The sequence below is a fragment of the Lathamus discolor genome, chromosome 6 (assembly GCF_037157495.1).
Source record: "Lathamus discolor isolate bLatDis1 chromosome 6, bLatDis1.hap1, whole genome shotgun sequence".
In the NCBI taxonomy this organism is placed as follows: domain Eukaryota; kingdom Metazoa; phylum Chordata; class Aves; order Psittaciformes; family Psittacidae; genus Lathamus; species Lathamus discolor.
The window spans coordinates 55047343-55069786 of NC_088889.1; the positions used below are offsets into that span (position 1 = coordinate 55047343).

At 41.6% G+C, this 22444-nt stretch overlaps 2 protein-coding genes and 1 long non-coding RNA gene across 5 annotated transcripts; all 3 read left to right on the top strand.

Annotated features, from left to right (window-relative positions):
• The first annotated feature begins 3366 nt into the window (after positions 1–3366).
• Positions 3367–5085, top strand: LOC136016134 (serum amyloid A protein). Its single transcript, XM_065682859.1, has 4 exons — positions 3367–3474; positions 3820–3938; positions 4258–4396; positions 4868–5085. Exons 2-4 carry the CDS (start codon positions 3836–3838, stop codon positions 5007–5009), a joined length of 384 nt encoding a protein of 127 aa, XP_065538931.1. The 5' UTR covers positions 3367–3474; positions 3820–3835; the 3' UTR covers positions 5010–5085.
• Positions 5086–5174: 89 nt separating this feature from the next.
• SAAL1 (serum amyloid A like 1) lies at positions 5175–15067 on the top strand. Of its 3 annotated transcripts, none has more exons than XM_065682856.1 (12): positions 5175–5629; positions 5829–5942; positions 7237–7320; positions 8799–8878; positions 9254–9313; positions 9487–9602; positions 10712–10895; positions 11153–11235; positions 11380–11568; positions 12090–12286; positions 12833–12925; positions 13478–15067. In XM_065682856.1, exons 1-12 carry the CDS (start codon positions 5468–5470, stop codon positions 13568–13570), a joined length of 1455 nt encoding a protein of 484 aa, XP_065538928.1. In that variant the 5' UTR covers positions 5175–5467; the 3' UTR covers positions 13571–15067. The 3 variants fall into 3 exon arrangements, with proteins under 3 accessions (XP_065538928.1, XP_065538929.1, XP_065538930.1); XM_065682857.1 differs by having other exon boundaries at positions 5175–5614; XM_065682858.1 differs by having other exon boundaries at positions 5175–5581.
• Positions 15068–16493: 1426 nt separating this feature from the next.
• Positions 16494–21318, top strand: LOC136016137 (uncharacterized). The gene is made up of 2 exons (XR_010613507.1): positions 16494–17201; positions 20014–21318. It is a non-coding gene; the product is annotated as an uncharacterized LOC136016137 (long non-coding RNA).
• The last annotated feature ends 1126 nt before the right edge of the window (positions 21319–22444 follow it).

Genomic DNA, 22444 nt, shown 5'->3' on the forward strand with positions numbered 1-22444 from the left:
GAAGAGGGGTAAGTCTGCAGTCATTCTATACATCTGTAAGCCTGAGGTCAGTGCTAGTAGATATTTCATACAGCAGCATGGCAAAACTCCCTGAAGTGAACTATTGCCTTTGTAACTTTAATGTGCTATTACTTCCCAGAATAAGCAGTAACTGCATCTGTTATTGTGCCTGAGCTGGGAATTCACCTCATCCCCTTGCTCAATCTGAAATTTACTTGGATTGTGAAATGCCTACATTGCAGAATGTTTGTGGAATGTAGCTTGCATTTATACATATTTAGAATTAAAGGGTAATCAGTTTGAGGTTGCTTTTATTTTAGCTATATCAGAATGTACACTATATGTGTTATGATCACGCAGTGTACACATGCAGCCCATTTCAGTGCTAAGCCAAAAAGGAATATTCCATTGAAACCCTTCTGTGTGCTCAGAGGTGGCTTGCCTATTTGTGTTGCAAAAAGCGAAAGTTTTTGGCTGCAGCTTGTTTCTGTGGGCCAAGGGCTGTGACCTGGAATGCACGCCAGAAGGATACTGGAAAGCAGTGCTGGGGCACAAAGTGTGCTTTATCCAGTTACTATAGGGAGGTCCAGCACTGTCACTGCTGCTGCCTTCCTTGTTGGAGACCAGTCAAGGGGATGCAATCCAAAATCTAAAGATCTCCTCCAGTGCCTGCCTTCTTGCAATTATCTTCGTGTTTGTGCTCTTTGCACAGAATTTGGGTTTGGAGAAAATGCAAAACGCATCAGACCACATCATAAGACTCGGAAATATCCCTTATGGTCCTAAATTTTCACAAAGTTTTGAAGGCAATGCTCTGTTCTACATCCCTGGGCAAAACGGCATATGCGTTAGTGAGTCTATACTCCAACTTATAGGAATAATTTTCCAAAGGGTTTTTTTTTTTTGTTTGTGTGTGTGTGGTTTTGGTTTGTTGTTGGTTGTTTTGGTGGGGTTTGTTGGTTGTTTTTTTCTTTTTTAACTCGAAACCAAAGAGGTGAGCAACAGGGACTACTTGTAGCCAACAGAAAAGGCACTTGAGCTGACATGTACTGTAAGGGCATAAGTCATCACTAGGACATGAATAGCATTGCAGCAAAGCACAGCACTCCATTCTCTCCAGTAACTGAGCTGTTACACTGTTAAATACCAGGATCATATGTAGTAGGGACAAAATTACCTGCCTGGTCTGCTGTGTTTTGCAAGGTTTCCTTGTCCTTTGGGTTAGAGTTTGGATTCTTGTCTCAAATTGCTCCATTCAGAGATAAAGTGTAGTAGATAACATCTGTCCTGACACTCTAGGCCTGTGGAAAATGTTCTGCTCTTAAGCTAAATTCTTGTTTGAAGTCCAGTGATGCCCAAGGAAGTTACCTGCTGGCACTTTATTAGCTGACTTGGTTAGTGTCCCTCTTGTACCTCATATCCCTGCCCTTCATCTCCAGCAGCTAATAGTTTGAAGTGACAAGGTTGTGAATGGGCCAACTACACATACCTCTTCTGTGGAGAATTAAAAAAAGCTCTCTTGGATTTCTGTGAGAGACTGATTAAAATAAGACTCCACTGTCCCTTGTCTCAAAGATTGGTATGAGAAGCTGAGATGCGATTCCACCTATCTTTTGTCTCAGAGATTGGTGGGAGGAGTTGAGGTAAGACTCTTCCACCATCCAGTGCCTGAGGGATGAGTGGGAAAGAGCTAAGACTCTTCCGTCCATTACCTTGAGGATTGCTGTGAGGAATTGCTGTCCATTATCCCAAGAATTGGTGCAGACAAGTGTGTGCAGACAGGTGCAGTTGAAGAGCTGGCTGCAAGACCGGGGAAGCTGGTCCACCAGGAACATGTAATACACGACATGAAGAACAGCTCCCCCCAACTCATTATAAAAGGGGGAAAAGCTAATCGCCAAGAGGAACATCACCAGGGAGCCATTGCCATGAGGATGACTCCAGAAGGACACCTCCATGAGGACACTCTCCACTGATGACTACTATGGACCCTTGAGGGACACCCTCCATGAGACATCACCATGAGGGCACCTCCACGAGACACATTCCACAGGGTACCTTCAAGGGGACGACTCCAGAAGGATGCCTCCACCTCCAACAGGCTCTTGGGGGACACTCTGCTCCAATACAGACTACAAACCCTGAAGAACTCCCATCACTGATGACAATGGCAACAGATCCCCGTGACACCGCTGGATCCACAGTGGTGACTTTTTCTCTGCATCCCAAATCCTTGCTTCATTTTTCTACCTTTTTTCCAATCTGTCCTATCACTATCCCCTTTATTACAATAATGTCCCTTTTTTGTAATAACTGTTTTATTAATAAACTTACTAATTGATTATGGTACTTGACCTCATTTGCATCTTAATTTCACTCTTGGGATCACAAACTGAAGGAGGGTGTGGCACTGGGATTTTCTCCAGCCGGACCCTGACAACTTCTTAAAATCATGGATGAGACCATGCAATCTGGAGACATTCTGCACATTGATTCTACAGTGCAACTGCACTCAAACCTAGAGCTTTCTGCAGGGAAAGTAGTGTGTCAGTTATTAACCAAGGAAAGCAAGCAGCAAGCGTGCTCATAAGCAGAAAGAGCATAGTGGGTGCTCAAACTGTACCATGTCAGCAGGGCCTTACTGCTTAAAATCTAGTGGAGTTGTGGCTCCATGGATCTGAACTTCCCCTTAGGTACAGTATTTACCACTGCATCAAAAACGCTCCTTAGTTGAGAAAACTTGGGCCCTACTGAGCTCAAGAGGAGCTACAGGATGGCTGGAAGTCCCTCAAGAGGGATCTGTGAGAGCAAGCAAAGGCACAACAAACAATTCAGGCCTCCCTTAAGGTGGTGTGTGTGTGTGCTAATCTAAAGTATTATCAGCAGGACCAAATGGAGTTAAGAGCAACACTTCAAGTTTTTCATTCCATCAACTCTGTGATCCATCACATTATCCCAGCACGCATGGGAATTTCACTTGGCAGTTCCTGCAGCAATTCTGGTAATGCAGCTGGCTGTTCCTTGTGCACAGACACAGACCCGATCTTGTGTTTCATGATACAGCACAGATGATCAGGCACCTACTCCTCTGAGCTCTGTCCAGCACAAGAGCTGGGCAGAAGTGTCACCCTTAAGTCAAGTGTAACACTTCAAGCAGACAGAATGCTTGAGTCTTGAGGCAGCTGCTCAGCCTGCTTGTTATGAAGAGCAAACAGTCTCGTGGACAGCTGACAAAGCACCACATACTTTCTAAAAATTGTGTAACAGGAACCATGAGCTTTCAGTAAGGACAAGGACCGGTTTACTGTAATTTCTCTGTAGGAAGTGGAGTGGTGGTGGGGAATTCCCAACCAATGAAAGTTATCTGCTCCAATTTCCTCTTCTGAGGGGTTTGAATTCCTTATAAATACCCTCTCTGAATCTGACAGCACACAACACAAGCCTCATCTCCTTTGGCCTTACCCTTCTGCAGTGGTGAGTGACATTCTGAATTTGTGAGCTCCTTGAATTTGTTAGCTAGTATTCTGGAACACGACTAATGCTTTAGCATGTGGGGTTTCTCTGTATTCATGATAGGAGCAGCAGAGAATGCTAAAACCCAAGTTCCTCGTGTTCATCTGCCTCTGTGCAGAACTGAGCACGTGGTCACACAGAGGGCATCACTCCTTGGGGTTGGAGGGAGTGGGTTCCTCGGCTAGCCATCAGCACTGGGGCAGCTGCATGGGCACAGCTATGGGTCTGATGGACACTGGGGCAGCAGTCTCTCAAACATGCTCCATAACTCTTCATCCCTCTGATTGTCTCACAACTCTGTGTCAGGCTTGGGCCAGGAACCATGAAGCTCTGTGTCTGCTTCGTTCTGCTCTCCATTATTCTCTGTGCAAATGCTGACTCACCACTAGCCCGAGGTGGACGATTTGTCTGGGATGCACTGGGAGGTAAGCTGCTGTTATCACAGGCCCTTCTTTCAGGACCCCCCTGCCTGAGCACAGCTTATTGGCATTTCAATGGGTGCAGTCCTCGGAGCTCGGAGGACCACAGCTCCACATTAGCAACCCTGCTGGTTTCTGCTGCTGAAGAAGGCCTTGATCATCCCCCACAGGTCCTTTCCATGGGCACATCCCTGTGCAAAGGCCAATGTGGAGAAGTGCTTTTCTGTGTTACTAGGGCCTTTTAGTTCCTGGCTGAAATGGTACTTAGTATTTCTGGGATGACACTTTAAAGTCAACATCATGGCTGTGTCTCTGCTTTCCTCAGGGGCAAAGGATATGTTCCGAGCATACCGGGACATGCGTGAGGCAAATTACAAAGGTGCTGACAAGTATTTCCATGCTCGTGGGAATTATGACGCTGCCAAAAGAGGACCTGGCGGTGCCTGGGCAGCAAGAGTGATCAGGTAACGGAGCGAATTTGTGTCATTAACACGAGTTACTAAGGATCTAGGCATTCCAGTTAGAGTGACATCCTTTCTGACTTGTACTCAGCTTTTGACCTAGGACAGTGGAGGGGAAGTAGTTAATGTGTGTGCAGCCTGTCTCTATAGGAATGGTGTCTCTCCTTCACATGAGTGTGAGCCTTTCTTCTTGTCCTCCTGAGATTCCTTACCTCTGTGTTGAGGAACTCTTTCTTTGTGTCCCTGCTCATGGCAGGGGGTTGGAACTAGGTGATGTTTAAGGTCCCTTCCAACCCAAACCATTCTGTGTTAACAGTTACGGATGCCACTGTGGTTCTCAGACAAGGACTGAGTATGTGCTTGATCTCACTTTGAGAAGCACTGTGGAAAAGCTAGTTTTACATGAGTGGGGAAACCAAGACAAAGTGTGGTTACGTACGGGTTGGTTCACACGGCCTTTCTTCTTCCTGCTAGTGATGCCCGGGAAAACTGGCAAAGCGGTGTGAGTGGCAGAGGTGCAGAAGACACCCGAGCTGACCAAGAGGCCAATCGGTGGGGTAGAAGCGGTGGCGATCCCAACCGCTACAGACCTGCGGGCCTTCCCAGCAAATACTAACGCCACTCCGGCAGAGCCCCTCTGCTTCCCTGTTACACCTCTTCTCTGCATCCAAATAAAGAGTTTCTCTTGCAAACTGCCCCCCCCCTCCTCGCTGCTGCCTTACCTTGTGGGGTGTGGGGACCCCGGGTCACAGCGCTGGCTTCGAGAGAAGCAGGGTCCCTGTCAGTTTGTGGGGCGGTCTCAGCACACCACGGCGGCTATCGGCGCGGCGGTGCTCCTGCGCACTTCGGCTGCTATGGCAGCGCGGCAGCCGCCCGCCAGCCGCGACGGGGTTCTGCCGTCACGAGCTCTGCGCAGACGCGGAGCGCCGAGGGCTCCCGCCTGCCTGCCGGGAGCGCTGCGGAGTGGCCTCCCGGCGTCCCAGGCCGGCAGGGGGCGCTGTGGTGTGCCGCCCAGGCGCCGCTCTCGCCGCGGACGTCTCGTTGGCGCCGTCGTTGTGGTGGTGGTGTTCCGCCATGAACCGTAATCCCTCGCCACCTTCCAGCGAGGTGGAAGAGGAGGAGGACGCGGTGGGAAACACGGTGTACAGCAAACACTGGCTGTTCAGCATCCTCACCCGCCTCATCGAGGTGCGGGCCCGGCGGGGTGGGGGCCCGGTAGCGGTGAGCGTCTCGCGGGTGAGGTGCGGCTGTTCCCGGGTCCGTGGGGGTATGCACAAGTAGGCTTCCTGCTTGCGCGTTCAGGGTTTGATTGTGGTTATTATGCTGTGACCGAAGCGGTAGGTCGTTGTTAGTGATCCATGGCGTTTCTCGGTCGTTGCGTACATACTGCCATACCCCCAGTGCACACACACCCCCTTCCCCCGTTTTCTGTCAGGTCATTAGCCCTGAGAAGACGGAGCCCATCGTGAGTCCCGAGGGAACCCAGATGGAGCTGGACGAGGAGATGGAGAATGACATTTGTAAAGTGTGGGACATGTCGATGGATGAGGTAGGAGCAATACGTGGAAGCCAGACCTCGCGGGTGGTTCATAGCTGCGGGTGGCTTCTGTCCTGTGTGTTCAGAGTCCTTCAGAAAGTGGGAGAAGGCACAGAATTATACGGACTCGGCCAGCTTTCTGATTTTGGTGGTACTGATTATTCTGGTTTGGCTGATAGTGTGCCATGAGTCATTAGGCAGTGCAGGTGTGCTGAACTGTGCAAGATGAGCAAGTATGTTTTGTACATTCTTAAACCCAGCGCTAGTTTGCAGAAGTAGGCCTTCTGTTGTGTACTAGCTGCTGGGGCCCATGCCGCTGTTTGAGGATGTAAAGCCTATATATGTTTGAATATAAAAGAAACAAGGTGGTCTGTCCCATCTTTCTTCCAGGTGTCTAATGGATCCTGCGGTGCTGTTGTTTAGGGTCAGCTGTCTTAAACAGGGCTGTATTCACACCTGTTGATATTCTATAGAAAATCAGGAGTTGAGCCAAAGCTCAGTGTTACTAGAAAAGAGCAGCTTAGCTGTAGCAGAAATTAACTCAGGTGCATAGCCTGTTCTTCAGTGGTTTGATTACAGAGATAATATTGAGGCCATCTCTAAATAGGTATGTTTTTCCTCTAGTAATTGTAATGCATCTTGCTGGTAAGCATAGTTTCTTCTGAATGACAAGGAACCTTTTAAAGTTTAGCCAGAGACTTGCAGTGGCAATGTGATATAACTTTTTGATATTTTTTTCTCAACATTCTCAGGTGCTGGGTCCAATTCTCAAGTAAGAGATACACATACACTTGTATTTATTATTTTATTTCCGAGCTCATTGGATATTTTAAATAAATGTGGAAGATGTGTCCTTTGCTCACAAGTAGAGAGCTAATCTTGTGTTTTAATGTGGTAAAATGCGAAGCAGTTTTACTCTTTTGTATGGTCTGATCAAGTATTAATGGTAGTCCCTACCCTGGTTTCTTTTTATATGCCTGCATCATATCAGTCTGAAAACATGGTGTTTGCTGAATTCTGAGTTGGTGTCTCTGACCCTGTGTTGAGACAGAGGGCAGAAGACACTAAATGTGGCTTTTTGGCCCATTGTATAGCAAATCACTGGCACTCTGACTCACCACAGGGGCTGGCTGATCTTGTTTCATTGAGAAGCAAAGATTATTGGTATTAACTGTTGGGAAAGAAGTGATCTCTTTTAGGGAGTTTGATATCTCTTTGATCCAGGTCTTGTGCTGTGAGAAAAGGTTTGATTTTGCGTTTTGAAAATGCAGAAGTCCATCTACATTTTCCTTCACTTTCTCCACAGGATGTCGCTTTATTTCTTCAGGAGTTCAATGCCCCAGATATATTCCTGGGAATTTTTGCCAAGTCAAAATGCCCTCGTCTTACTGTAAGTATGGTCTGTCAAAAAGCTGTCCCATATTAATAGCAGTAGTAGGTAGCTGTGTGCATGCATTTGCACGTAACTCCCTCCTTCTCTCACTGCATGCTTGGATACCTTAGGGGAACAAGAAGAAAATGCAAAATCAAATTCTAAAATTCTTTTTTTCAGTATTTTTAACAGAGTCTAATCAGTAAGTATTTCAGTGATGCTAAAGCTGATATATGTCATTATGATGGACTAAGTTCATGAAACCTGGTTATAAGGTTTGTTACAAAACCCAGGAAAGATTGCCCTTTTATTTCCGCATTATCTGTTTCAAGATTACTGAACAGAAATGGTCATGAAATTGTTTAGTCAGACATACGGAAGTGTGGTGGGTTGACTGTGGCTGGACACCAGGTGCCCACCAAAGCTGCTTTATCACTCTCCTCCTCAGCTGGACAGAGGGAGAAAAATATGGTAAAAAGGTTCATGAATTAAGATAAGGTCAGGGAGATCACTCAGCAGTTACTGTCACAGGCAAGACAAGACTCAGGGAAATTAGTTTAAATTATTATCAATCAAATCAGATAATGAGAAGAAAATAAGATAACGAGAAGTAAAGCCAAATCCTAAAACACCTTCCTCCACCCCTCCCTTCTTCCTGGGCTTGACTTTACTCCTGATTTCTCTCCTTGCTCCCACCCCAAGCAGTGAAGGTGGATGAAAACAGGGGTTGCAGTCAGTTCATCATGATTTCTGTAATCACTGCTTTCTTCTCACTCTCTTCCTGTGCTCCAGCATGTGTCACTTCCATGGGAGACAGTTCTCCATGAACTTCTCCAACATGAGTCCTTCTCATGGGCTGCAGTTCTTCACAAACTGCTCCAGCATGGGTCCCTTCTATGGGGTGCAGTCCTTCAGGAGCAGTCTCTTCCAGCGTAGGTCCTACATTGGGTCAGAAGTCCTGCCAGCAAACCTGCTCCAGTGTGGGCTCTCCACTGGGTTACAGCCTCCTTTGGGCATCCCCCTGTTGTGGCCTGAGGTCCTTCATGGTCTACAGGTGGATATCTGTTCCACCATTCACCTCCATCGGCTGCAGGGGGACAACCTGCCTTACCATGGTCTCCACCACAGGCGACAGTGGGATCTCTGCTCCAGCAACTGGAGCACCTCCCTATTGATTTAGTAGTAGGGATGCCAGGTTAGCTTCAAAACAATATGCGTAGAATACACAAGCAAAATTGATTTCAAGATGTATTTGCTTTTATGGAACACCGTAACACCTAAATATGTGACTAGTACCTGTCATGAGTATATTTTATGCCAGTCTAATGGCATCCTGTAGAAAAATCTGTACCATCTTGGAATCAGTGCATCATAAGAACTTGGAAATCAAACTGGAAAATGTCTTTGAATCTCTCTTACCTTTGTCTTACGGTTGTGGAAATAAAATTGTGAGCTATGTTGCAGTTGCATAATTATACTGTGTTTTGACTTCTCAGGAAATCTGTGTGGGAATATTAGGAAATATGGCCTGTTTCCAAGACATATGCATGTCCATTAGTAAAGATGAGAATCTTGGGTAAGTGTGTATGTGCTATATATATGCATGCTGCTGCCTTTCTGGACTCAAAATCGTGAAATGTGTGTTAAAGAAGGAAGTAAATTTGCCTGCCATCCCTCGTGTTCATTCACACCTTTTGGCTGACTGTGTTTGTGTAGAAAGTGCTCAGTGAAGGAAGAAAAGGATACAAACCACTTTGTTTTTAATCAACAGTGAAGTTGAATCTTTAATTTCTAAATTGAACAATCTCGAAACACTGGAAATGTGTGCACGGTCAGGAAAGGCTGGGTTTAACCTCAGAACATGACTACAGCTATGAAATTCACCTTTTTGTAACCTTTTCTAAACAAAAATACATTTTATTAACTTTTATCTTGTGTTTTCTCTTTAAAGCCAGGTATTACTGCAACGTTTGTGTGACACAGACTCCCCAACTCTTCTGGAAACAAGCAGGTAGGACATCTCAGAACTTGATGCATCATTAGTGTAGTTCTGCTATGTTCTGAGGCCTGGAAGAAAACTGACAATGTTTCTGTCACATCGTTCTCATTATTTTAAATTTGCACTTGTACAGCTGAAATGAATTAATTGGCTTCTAATTTGTTAAATGGGCAATTCTTGTCTAGGTTGTTGTTAACTTGCCTCTCCCAGCCTGACGTGGCCAATATCTGGGTTGAGAGAATCCGAGAGAACCCTTCTGTGTATGACTGTGTGTGCTTTATCATGTCCAGCTCTACAAATGGTAAGTTGCCAAAACAAGATGGGAATTAGTGGGTGCTTGCAGAACAGAAAAAACCCCACCAAAGTGTGCAGTTTTAAAGCCAGGTTTTCAATTGGGAGTACAGAATTTCAAGTAAAGCTCATGAATTTAAAGGATACCAAAATAAACTTGTCCTGCTTTTGTGGGTTCACAGATACACCTAAAACCAACCGGGGAAAAAAAAAAAATGGAGGAAAACAAGCTCTGTGGGGGAACCAAATAAGTCTCATAGAAGAAATTGCTATTTGTAAAGTAAAGGAAAGGACATCGTCCTCATTCAGGAATATGCGGATGTCATTTCTGATCTCAAAAAAGACCTTATTTAAATTCCTTTTTCTTTTTTTTTTTTTTTTCCAAATCAGTTATGTATGTGCATGTATATATATGTGGAGGTAGATATATATGGAAACATATATGTGGAATATGAACTGGAAAAATGACTCAGTTACCCTGAATGGCAGCTGAGTACTGCACAGACTTTGGTACACAAATCTGTCTTAGCAAAAATTTAGCAAAAACCACATTAAGCACCTAATAATGGAAGTATTTTGAATAGCATTTGTGTTTTGCATCCAACTCCATTTTAACAGCAGTTATTATTGGTCTAGGAATCCTAATAGTTTATTCTTTTCAAACTTCTATGTTTTTTTTCATGAGAATGCTCAGGAATCCTGCTCCATCCAATTGCAATCACAGACCTGCTTAACTAAAATGCAGATTGGCACGTGTAAGGTTAGCAGAAAACTGCATATTTCCAGGAAAATCCTGGAAAGTTTTACTTCAGTATAGTTTTAGTAAAGTAAAAGTAAAGACTTTTCAGGAATGTGATTTTTCTTTGCAGAATAAAGTTCCTGCTTAATAAATGGCATGATAAAGTAGAAGTCACTGCACTTTCCAACAATCTCTATTTATCAAGCTCTTCACCTGATCTATGCCACAAAAAAGAGTAACAGTCTTTAGTAGGCCATGAAAGAAACTAATACATTTGAGCTGAATTTACTCTGAATACTTTTATATATTAGCATTTTGAGAGCTAATTTTTGCTTTTTGTTTTTAGTCTTGTTGAGATTTATACATTCTCTCTTGTGCAGTTTTATTGCTGGTAAAAGTAGGAGAAGTGGTGGACAAACTCTTTGATCTAGATGAGGAGTTAATGTTGAACTGGATTAAAAATGGCACTTGTCCGTCTGTGGGACCATCTGTAGATGATTCCCCTGAAGAACTTCCAGATTTTAAGATTGTGCCTTGTATACTTGAAGCAGCCAAACAAGTCCGGTATGTGAGATTTCTTTACGGTTTATAGGCTGGGGAGGCTCCTTATAACCTTGTTAAGGCCTGTGTCTAAATTCTTGATTTCAGTGGGAGCTGCATAGTGTGACAGGTCACTAGAATACATTTTCCTGTACTTACAATTTGAAGTGAATCAGCTAGTTTGTTAGCAAAGAGAATGGCAGTGATTGCTGATAGTCTTCTGTGTTTCCAAAACACACAGAATATATAATCTGTCTTTGTTTTTTATTTGTTCTGTGTAGATCAGACAACCCGGAAGGACTTGATGTTTATATGCATATTTTGCAGCTCTTGACCACGGTGGATGAGGGTATTCAGGCTATTGGTAAGACGCTTGAATTGCTACATATGATGGCACCAAGAATGGCAGTACCTTCTAGGTCATCAGATATTTGATAGGTAGAAAAATTATTCATGTACCTAGATTAAATTTGTTGGGTTGGTGGGTTCTTTTTCTTTCTTTCTCAAGTGCAGGTTCCTGATGGAGGAAAAGAGACCTGGAGTTTGCTGTATGACCTTGTTTGCCATGACCTTTGCCAGCCAGATGATCCACCGATCATTGTGCAGGAGCAGAAGACTGTATTGGCCTCTATTTTGTCTGTGCTGTCTGCTATGTTTGCTTCACAGACAGAACAAGAATACACCAAGATGAGGAAGAGCAAGTTGTGGTTTTCTTTTCTGGGTTTGGGGGTTTGTTTTAGGGTTATTTTTCAGTTATTTTCACAATTGACTCTATGTGGGGTGAAGGGTGATTAATTAATTACTTTTTAGTACTTTGTCAGGTCTTTAAAATTGAAAGCCTACCTGGGGAATGGGAGTCAGGGTCATCTGCAGGAGAAAAACGTTGGGAGTTTGTTTTATCAGAGTTACCTGGATGCAAATTTAACATTCTAGCCTCTTGAGTCACTACTGGAGACACTTTCCTTCACATATTCCTTACCATTAGAATATGTTTTATAGACAAAGCTTAGCTCACATTAAAAATGGTTTGGGTTTTCTGCTACATTTCTGCTTGCTTCTTTAAAAAGTCTTTGAGTGATAATACACAACAATGTCAGTATATACATTTCTCTGGCTTTTGTATAAAACCTGGTGGTGTGTTTCAAAATCTTAATGCCTTGAAAAGATGGGGAAAAATTTTCAGTGTTAAGCTTCCATTTTCTTGTTACTTTATATTAGATATGCCTCTGATTGGCAGCTTGATTCGTATCTTACAATACATGGAGGGCTGTGGGAAGAGAGCTGGTGATAGCTCAAAGGAGTCTGAAGAAGAAGAGACTGGAACGGCTGATGTAAATGACGAAGATTTCCATTTAAAAATTTTGAAGGATATTTGCTGTGAATTACTTTCCAATATGCTTCAAGAATTGACCAAGGTAAGGATAAACCAAATTCTGAGAGGGATTTCTGGAGGGTAGGTAAGAAAAGAGATGCTACTATCAATGTGAATATTTTTCTGTGCAAGTGAAGTTGCGTACTGAAAATTCATTAGGAAATTAATCAGAAGGTGGGTAGCACAATGTGTGTTAGATGGCAGGGACACACAGGCTTTCCGAGATGTGTGCCTTTAGGGTCAAGACTCTGTGTGATAAATTCTGTAGGTGTATAATGCCCTTTTCTTTGAGTGAAAGTCAATTTATTTAAGAAAAGGTAAGAATCTGAATATGAAGAACATGTAAATTCGTGTTCTCCACTGGACTTTTTATTATGGGAGCATTCAGATTAAGAGTCTTACGAGGTGTGAGCTTTCACACCTTTTGTATTTGGTGTGGCTGATATTCTCCAGGAACTCTTAAGTTCTGGTGGTTTTACCCATTTTTGAGAACAAAGCACATACTGTAGAGACTGTGTGCACCATTTTGAGTTTATTCTTTCACAGCTGTTCATGACATGCTAGTTGTAATTCTTATTTTATTTGCCAGGAAAATACGTTAGAAGGACTACACCAGGGACATTTAAATGAGCAGACATGTTCCTGTGCATTTCAGAACCTCTTACCTCTGTATTTTGCATCAGTGAGTATGTGACAAGGACTTTAACGTAGGTGAAAAAATACTGCTTGGGTGGCAAGACCTTTCAGAGCAGATGTAGCAGTAGGACAGAATTGCTTGGACACAGATAATATGCCATTCTAGACAGTCTTACCCTCTCTGTCTCTTCTGGCTTACTTCAGCCAGAGCTTTGTCTAGATCATCAGGTGATGTAAGGGTAAACTGTGCAGAAATGAATGGATAACTGAAATTTATGCTAGCTGAAAATATGTCCTGTACATCTTTATAGAAAAATTATTCTAAGTATTTTTCTTTGTCTACTTCTAAACAATAAAAGAAGAGTTTGGGGAAGGCAGTAATATTTCAAAGTTTAGACCAACTGGAATTGTGGGGTTTAGGAGGCAGGCATGTGGGACATTATCCAGTGTTATTTGCAGTGGCTGCTGGTGGCTGCTGTTGGTGGGAAGGTACAGAAACAGACCCCCTATACCAAGTGTAATAATTTTGTGTCCCATACAAGTTATTTTTTTGTCTTCCCTTTCTTCTTCCCTTTTTGTGTTTCCAATTTATTTCCAGGTGGAGAGTTTCCTTGAAGTTCTGCGTGAGGCTGATCAGACACTTGCTGATAATCTAGAAAAACGTTTCCCAAGCCTGAAGGTTCACTCCTAAGAATGTACCTGAAATGTTTTCCTTCTTTGGAATGAAGATTTTAACTGTTCTATTACAGTGTTTCAGAAATCAAGTTTTCAGTAAATGCAGAAGAATGAGGCAATCTCCTTAGCAACAGGTGGCTTTTAAGAAGTCTTCCAGGTAGCCCTGATTAACCTAGGGTTGATTTGTTATTTATGAGGAAGGAAACAACTGTATATTCAATTCTGTATCTTCCATCCTGTTTGCTCTGGTGGTGAGGGACTGTTGATTTCTGATTGCTCTTCTGTAGCATAGGTTTGTTTTGTTTTTTGGTTTTTTTTTAATAGCTCTTGATTCTATGCTTTTCAACTTAAGTTGAAACAGCAACATGAATGAGCTCCACCGAGTAGTTATTTGTAACGTGATGCTGGTTTCTTCTAAGTTGCTGTTGGCAAAAGGGTTGATAGGCAATCCTGGATGTCCTCTGCTTAAGGGTCTTGAAGCACCTGATAAAAACAGAGTTAAATTACACAGAATTATTTGTGTTTTCCTTATTTTTTTTCTTTTTCTTTACTCTTACAGATCATATCAGCACCTTGAGCAGATATTCTATTAGAAATGTTTCATCCTGGTCCTTTAAAATCTTCACACTTCTTACACTAAAACGTCTTCTATACTGCAGCTCTGGGTTGTGGCATCTAGGTCCTGTGCAGTTTAAAGGACTTGAGAATATGGTTGCCAATGGTCTATGCTGCAGCTTCCAACCATTGCAGCCAGTTATCTAGAGTTAGACTTGTAGGTCAGGTTTGTTTTTAACTTGTGGCGTACTTGCAAACTTCCTGCTTTTTTAAAGCAGTCTGCACTTCAGTTTCAGGGGAGATTAAGTGTTAGGTCCCTATCAGTAAAGCCTGTCTAAATTTTTCTAAAAATCTCATTTTTAATTATATTCTATTTAACTGCATTACGTTTTTAGATCACATGCCTGCATGCAGTGCAACTAACATTTTCTGTGTCTGAAAAGACAGTACAGTAACACATCAGCTTCACTGATTCTATAAATGAAAATGGAAAACAGTTGGTCTTTATAAGGCTTGAGATGTAAAAGAATGGGAACCAGAGCATAGAGAATAACTTATGACCATATACATATTCTCTGTCTCTCCAGGTTTTTATAGAATTCAAGTACTGGGCCATGTTTTGTTTGCCCTGAGTTACCTGTACATATGGTAGAGTACAATATGTGTATATGTATATAGCCTCTTCATCCAAACTTCCAGTTTTCAAAAACTGGTATTTAATCATTCCTTTGGGCTGCCAGCAGCATCTTAGTTGTCAGCAAGGGATTTAGAATTACAAATATTTGGCTAGTGTCACCAAATGGAATTGTCATGGTTTCTATCCATTTTTGTATGTTATGCTTATTGAGGAAAACTGGTAACTGTGAATAGGATGACAGCATTTTTCATACTACTTTGACAGTTTTGGGATATTTTCTTAAACCTACAGATTTGTAATAAAGTTTCTTTTTAAAAAACACCTGTACACTTTCCTTCATTTTAAGTGTCAATTAGATTTGTTTTCTGAGCCACTGGAAATGTCTTACTCTCAAGTAGGAAAACTGAACCTCTTCATAGTGTTAATGTCCTGTAAAATATGTTATCCTCCGTTGGATATTCATTTTAACTGTCCCTTGCTACTTTCTGAGTAATTTCTAAGGTGTGGAAGTTAATGTGTCTTTCATCCAGTTGGTAACATTTTTCTCATCTCAGTTTGTCCCCTGGTGTATCAAAAGTAACTTTATGATAGTCCACCATAGTTAAGAATTATTTCTGGTTTGTGTCTTTTGATATTTGATGTAGTTGAAATTTTTCAGTAGTTGTTTAATACACTAAAAAGCTGAGCCGAGATCTGTTATTTTCTTCCTTCTTTTCAATACACAAATATCCAGTATTGGCTGATTAACTGTTAAATGTGGTATCACTAATTACAACAAGCAGGTGAGATACATGATTTCCATGATAAAATTATTGCCTGAGTGGGATGATATCTAATGCTTGTCATGCAGTATCAAAAATGACAGATGTTAGTGGGAAACCAGCTGAGTCCCATCTTTGTGCTCTTCTGTGACAGAAGAAGCTATAGAAACGGGTCAGTCGGCTTTGCTTCAGCAGGATGGTAATTCAGGTATGCCGGGAATTTTTATCTTTGATAAACATGGTGAAATGGAAACTAAATTCCCCCTTTGCCCCAGCAGACAGCTGTTCTTTTGTGGTCTGTGCTGCATGGGTGGGCCACCATTGCCTTTAGGAACAAGGGACGGGTGCCAAACTGAATGCAAGGTAAAGGCACAATGGTTTTGCCATTCAGGCTGGGAAGAAACAGTGGTAACAGGTGAACGGTGTGTTTGGAAATGCTGTGCATGTATTTCATCATCTTGCCAGCAGGGACCTCCCTTAGCATGTGCTTCATGAACATCGTGTCTTTTTTTTGAGGGGGTGAGGACTGTGTGTTGGGGGCATGTTTGGTTTTTTGTCGTTTGGGGTTTCTTTGTTCCCTCTCCTAGCTGTGCTTTGACAACAACTGGCAAGCCACATCTGTCTGAGCTAGTTGATTGAGAATGGATGTCTGCACAAGCAGGTGAGCAGCTTTCTTCCAGACCCAAGATCTGATTACCTCCATAACATTGTCCTTTGGGGGAAAATGAGAAGTGCTTGTCACTGCAAAGCTCTGAACAAAAAGCAGGTATTACAAGTATTGAACTAAATTAACCGAAACTCAGTTCTGCTTGGGTAGAACAGGATGTCAACTGTGACATGGGAACACCTAGAAAATAGGAAGGCCTTATTTTAAATTAGACTTAATAGATCCACATAATAATTTCAATCAAATATAGCATTCTAACATTTTTTGACTCACATTTTATGTATATTTGGCAACTTTATAGTAACTTTATAGTAACTTTTTCCTATATAGTAACTTTTTTTCTGGTGGGGCAAAGCACTGTAAAACCAAATAAATTTAGTATTTGGAGAAAAACCCAATTATATTAGAATGCTTAATTTGTTCTCTTGATGGTGTGAGGTTGCTGCTGCTGTTGATAACCTAATGCTTGCCCAGTATTCGTGTCACAAACCTGTCCTTTCTGGTAGACTGAACCATATTCAGGTCACTCTTCCTTTTTGCCATTACTTTTTTAGTTCATATTTTCTTGTAACTGCTATGGTGGTTAATTTTTCTGTAAGATTATGTATTAAGATTGACCTCTTGTAACTACCTTTTGCTGTAACTAAGCTAACTGAAAAAAAATAAAATCCAGAAAAAATCTTTATTTGCAAGTCAACCATCTTCCTAGTTGATTACACTGGTATGAAAAGGGATGGATGTTACTGTAGTTTTTGTTTGTTTGCTTTGAAAATCCATGCTCTTTCCCACTATTTTGGCTGTTGCTGAGAGCTACAAAAGCAGCAGTTAACATTTTACGCTCAGGAATTTGCTTTTGTTTTTAGAGAGGAATCCCTTGGTCACAGCAGTTCCTTAGCATATCCTTTATTTTCCCCTCAAAGTTAAATTTTGGCCATTTTTATCTTTTTTGATGCTTGTTTATTATTTTGTTCTAGATGATGATGAAATTCATGTGCTCTGCCAAACTCAATGAGAAAGGAAGAACCAGGTACACCTGGGGCAAGGACCAGTCTGCTGTAATATTATTCAATTTCTCAAAACTCCTTCATGTGAAGGCAAACAAACGTAGTGAGCAGCTGCGTGTTTGCTCCCCAGTCACAGCCGCCTGCATCAGCCATGCAGTTAGTGTGCCTCTCAGTCAGAGCTGACAAGGCATGTGCTAAGTGAAACTGACATCACAAGGTTTGTAAAATAAACCAGGTTATCTCTAATAGCTATCAACAGAGGTTTTGCAGTGGGAAATATGCCTCCTATTCCTCCTTTTATTTGTCTCCCTGATTCAATTATTTAGCTCTTAAAAAGGTTTTATAATGCAAGGAGCTGACACATCTGAGATTGTTAATAGAAAAGATTTGTTTCTGAGTTGCTGTGTTGTGGTGAAGAAAACTAACAAACCTATGAAAAAAGCCACTGGGGTTCTGTTTGCTTGCTTGCTTCCAGTTCAGGTCTTTGGGAGTTATCTGCACATCTTCATTATGTGTTAGAAAATTCTGAGAGATTAATTTTATACAAAGACTAATGCAAAAAAGAATGACTGAAAAGGTAACAGTGGTAGGATGATGTGAAGTAAGACTAATACTAGGGAAAGAAAGATGAAGAAGAGGTGCTGGAGAAAGAAAGAAAACAGGAAGAAAACCACAAGAATAATGATAAAGGGGATAAATAGCAAGTGTGATGTTGAAGAAGAAAAGAATCGTCAGTAACAATGTTAGCATTGTAGATCTGTCCAGGTGGAATAGTTAGTGTGCAGTCACCTATCAAAAAAGTACAATATTGATTACTTTTTGTGTTTTCAAAACTGAATCTCCTTTGTAGTTTTTCCTGCTCTCATGGAAATGAGGCAAATGTAAGGTGAAGGTGGGGTCTTAAAAACCACAGCAGGTGGGCAATCTAATATTCCTTTATTACATTATTTATTTACACTCCCCCATTCCCCTCCTCCATTTAGCTGGCTAGCTGAGGTATCAGGGAGCTGTTTCACGGTGGAGGTGAGGCAATTTCAGGTGTTGCATGCCATTGCCCTGCACAGGTCTTGAACCTGCCAGAGGTGAAATGTGAAAGCAGAGTCCTACAGAGTTGATGCTTGTGTTGCACCTTGATCTGAAATGAGCACAGCAGACTGCAGGATGCTCCTGGATTTGCTAACTAGTTAGGTATTGAGGGAAGGGACCTGCTTGATAACTGCCTGTTTTTACTCAAGGAGAACAAAACCCTGCTCAGTCTGTAATAGCAGTCAGTAAAAGTATGAATTTACAATCTTGCATTTGACTTCAGAATTTTTATATGAAAACATATTTATGCAACATTAAAATTTCTGTGTGATTAATATATTCTGATACTGCAGGGATATAACATGCTCATACATCTATGGTAGTTTATTCATATATGTGGAGTAGGTATAGTGACCAGCTGCACGCTTGTGCCTGTAATAACTGAAGTCCCATGTCTTTGACACTTCCCCCAATTTATGTCCCTTCATCCAGTTTCCATGGAAACCTTAAAAAAGCAAATGCACCTTGATATTCTGTGTTGTAGTGGTGGCAATTATTTATTCTGTGCTTTGGGTTATGCAAACTCCAGTTTAATTTTGCAATGAGCTTATATCAATATTATTTTTGTTGTCGTGCTCATCGTTTTTGGTGGCAGCTCTGTTTAAAGTTGTAACTTTAACAAGCCATCTGTTAACCTTACTCTAATGAAATCACAAAAATCATTTCCTGGTCTCTACCTGTAGACCAGTCATCCTATCTCCTGTCAATAGGAGGATATTGAAACATACAGGAAAATACGTGCACACTTTTATCTTACCCTGCAATATAGCCACAGTATCATACTTCAGTGCAGCAACTTGTAATTAGCCAGTGATGTCAAGAGGTTTTATTTTCCATTAAAAATTTTCTATAGTGCATGAACTCTTGTATTCAATATGAGAGTTTCCTCAAATCAAGTAGGAAGGCTGGGCACAAGAACTGTGTGGGAAGACATTTCAAGTTTGTCAGCCTGATTAGTGAAGATCTTGATTTCATGAGTTAAGAGAGTAGAAAGGAAAGAGAAACACTTCATCTTAGGGGAGAACAAACAAACCTGCAAAATAACTCACATTTTGTCACTTGGTATGAGGCCACTAGAATGGCTGAATGGAAGGGGGAGAAATAGTGAATAGAAAAGGCTGGAGTAATGGGAAAAGGAAAAAAATACACTGAAAATGTGGAGAAGCAAGAAAGGACTCCAGCTTTGTGAGCTCTTTAGGTAGAAGATGTTTTTGAGGTGATGAAGACACACATGGGATATTGCCTATGAGGTGGCAAATCACATTAAGTCCAACGAAAGTCTTTGGACCTGAAAGTACTGGCACTGTGCAGTGGGCACAATGAAAAAATCCCAAGCCCAAATGGAGGGAAGATTTGTGCGTTTTCTCCTCTTGGGGAGGTTTGGCAACTCTTATAAGAAATTGGGAGATAGATGCAGAAGACACTGTAATGGAGTTGCTCTGGAGTTGGAGTTGCCCAGGCTGATTCTTGCATGGTGCTTGCGTTTACAGATACAGGGGACAAACCCAGCAGGAGCAGCCAGGTGTAGAGCCAAGAGACAAACTTCTTGCAGTGTTCCTGCTTCTTCAACCTTTCTGGATGCCAGAGCAAGTGGGCAAGGACAGTATCCAGCACCGTGTTGTGGCGGCATCTGTGTATGTCTTGGAGCCAGTCCTGCTCACTTACCTCTTGACCAGTGCTCTCAACTATCAATTTAAGGATCAGAATCAGATCTTTTATTACAATGTTATCACTAATTTTCACCAACAGGTCTGGAGCAAACCCTCAAGATGGAAAATGCTGAAAAGATGTTGAAAATAATCACAGTGCTACTCCACAGCTGTCTTCTTTTGTATTGGAAGAGCTCTGCATACTGCAGTACCCTCTGTGTGGTACTTATATTTGGTCTACGGTATAAAGGTTGAGGGTGTGGTTTTGGAAGCATCTGCTGGATGCAGCATAGCACGATGTGGTTGCCTTTATAGGAAAAGGAACTGCTGTCATGATTTAATTAACCAATCATTCTGCTGATTCTGGAGTTTACTTAGACTTGAAAGAAATAAACTTAATTAAATTAAACAAAGCTTTTTCCTTCCCCCACATGCTCTAGGTCCTTTGACTTCTTCTGAGAGACAACAAAAAGCTTATGAATAACAGGTGCAGTCTTTTTGTTGTTGTTGGCCTGTTGCAGAAGTCTATCAGGAGAAAGATTATGCACAGGTGCAGTATGTGCATGGCATCAGAGGAAGAGGATATATGGGGGTTTGAAATCTGTTTGTTTTTTAAGTTCCTGTGTTAGGCTGACAGAAGGATAAAAACCATCAAGGCTTCAGTGTTGCCTGTTGCAGGTCAAGTTAATTTGACAAAAAGTGGTAATGCTTGAGTTGAAACCTTCTCAAAACAAAGGAAAGATGTAAAATAGGTTTGAATTCAGTTCTCAGCTAATCCAAAGGTGTTTTGAATTTAACTACTTTAAGCTGTGTAATTGCTTGGTGCCTTGTGATGTGATTCAGCAGCAGATCTGGATTAAGTTTTTCCAACAGCCAGAAGTGGCTGTTTGTTCAGTTGTGCTGCTCAGTCTCTGTGTTTTTGAGAGTATAGTCACAAATTTAAAGTGGTTTCTTTGTCCAGCTACAGATGGAGAGCGTTGTGTAAAAGCACATCCTTGTTGCAGTGTGGAGCTGTTCTTGACAGCAACTTAGGCCTGCCCTCTCCTAACACTGTTTCTTCATTTCTAGTCTTGTTTATGTGCTGGAGAAGTTTGAAGAGGGAGATGCAATCACAGGAAAAACAGTTCCCTTATGTTCTACTACATACACTTCTGTCATGTGTTCATCATTTCCAAATGACACAGCATGTGTCTGTGCTATCATTTATGTAATTTATGGTGTGCTAGGCCAAATTTACCAGCAAATCTCTGATAACTACTTCTACTGTGTGCTTTTTTTTTCAGATGAATTTGTACCTGCTTATCAGGAAATTCATTCTGGACTGTATTTGCTCAATTGTTTGTACTAATAGCATAAGAGAAAGTGGGTGGGGTGAAAAAGATTAATAAAAGCAAGAAATATAAAATCCGTTTAATCCCCTTTGTCCTCTGGAGCAATTCTCCCATCAATTGAAAACAAAGTTGATGAAATGCAATTTGTTCTCACCAAAAAACTGATTTAAAAATAAGCAAATATTTTGTCCACTTACTTTGCCAGATACTAGAATTAGTTTGACTGATGCAGAGTGAACTTTTTTCCCATCTTTCTAAAAATTAGTATTCTCTTTTCCCATTCCTAGCTCTTTTCCATTTAATTCCTAAAAGCACTGTGAACAGATGGGAAGGTGTAGTGTTAATTCACTAAATATACTGTTGTGAGTTGTATGAAGCTCTGCATGCACAAACACATCTTTGTTAAATCTTCATTAACCTGTTCTGGTCTACGTTTGTATCCTCTTGTCACTGTTCAGTTATATGTCTGCTCACAGGTTACCACCCTGACTTTTTATCCATTATCCTGGTTACTGTTCAGCTGGCGCTTTTAGCACTGAATATTCTTATAATGCTGTATTCCTCTGAAACAAAAGTTTGCACCAGGCATTACTAAAAGCAAAGCCCTCTAATCAGGCAGATGAAACTCATTAGTGTTACATTTCAAGGAGCCTTTCTTTGATGCAAACTAATTATTTTTGCCCCATTGCAAAATTGTCCTAACTATAATGGGAGCTAAAATCTAATAAGATGAAAGAAACTCAGAGGGGAAAAAACGTCTGTCATGAGAACACAGTGAGATGAACAGCTTTTGCCAGTCTTGGAAATGATGATACGTTTTACAGCTCCGAGGCTGAACATTCTGCAGTTGCTGATGTGTTTAAAGTCCCTGCTGTAAATTGATGGGTTTACATTGCTTGCTGGTTTTCATCCTTACAGCGGAAAGTAACTATGATTTAATTTACTTTGTTCATGCTGGCCAGTGTTAGTGCCTAGACCAGAATCTGCCCTCAGTAGTCTGTTTTGCTGTGTGAACACCAGGGTTTCAGTGGATAGGGGAGCGTCTAAAGTTTGCAGACTGAGAATGGTCCTGCAAACTCTTCTCTTTGAAACACTGATGGAACATAACAGATCAGCTAGGAATGAAAAATCTGGCTGTATCCTCTGTTTCAGAAAGGCTGATCGTTTACAGCAAGGAGGTGAAATAAATACAAAAAACCT

Excerpts from the sequence above, each read along its gene's own strand:
- SAAL1 (XM_065682856.1), top strand. The coding sequence starts at position 5,468 with ATGAACCGTAATCCCTCGCCACCTTCCAGCGAGGTGGAAGAGGAGGAG. Across the intron at positions 8,879-9,253 it reads AGTAAAGATGAGAATCTTGG|CCAGGTATTACTGCAACGTT; the intron begins GTAAGTGTGTAT and ends TTCTCTTTAAAG. Across the intron at positions 9,603-10,711 it reads CATGTCCAGCTCTACAAATG|TTTTATTGCTGGTAAAAGTA; the intron begins GTAAGTTGCCAA and ends TCTCTTGTGCAG.
- LOC136016134 (XM_065682859.1), top strand. The coding sequence starts at position 3,836 with ATGAAGCTCTGTGTCTGCTTCGTTCTGCTCTCCATTATTCTCTGTGCA. Across the intron at positions 3,939-4,257 it reads TGTCTGGGATGCACTGGGAG|GGGCAAAGGATATGTTCCGA; the intron begins GTAAGCTGCTGT and ends TGCTTTCCTCAG. Across the intron at positions 4,397-4,867 it reads TGGGCAGCAAGAGTGATCAG|TGATGCCCGGGAAAACTGGC; the intron begins GTAACGGAGCGA and ends TCTTCCTGCTAG.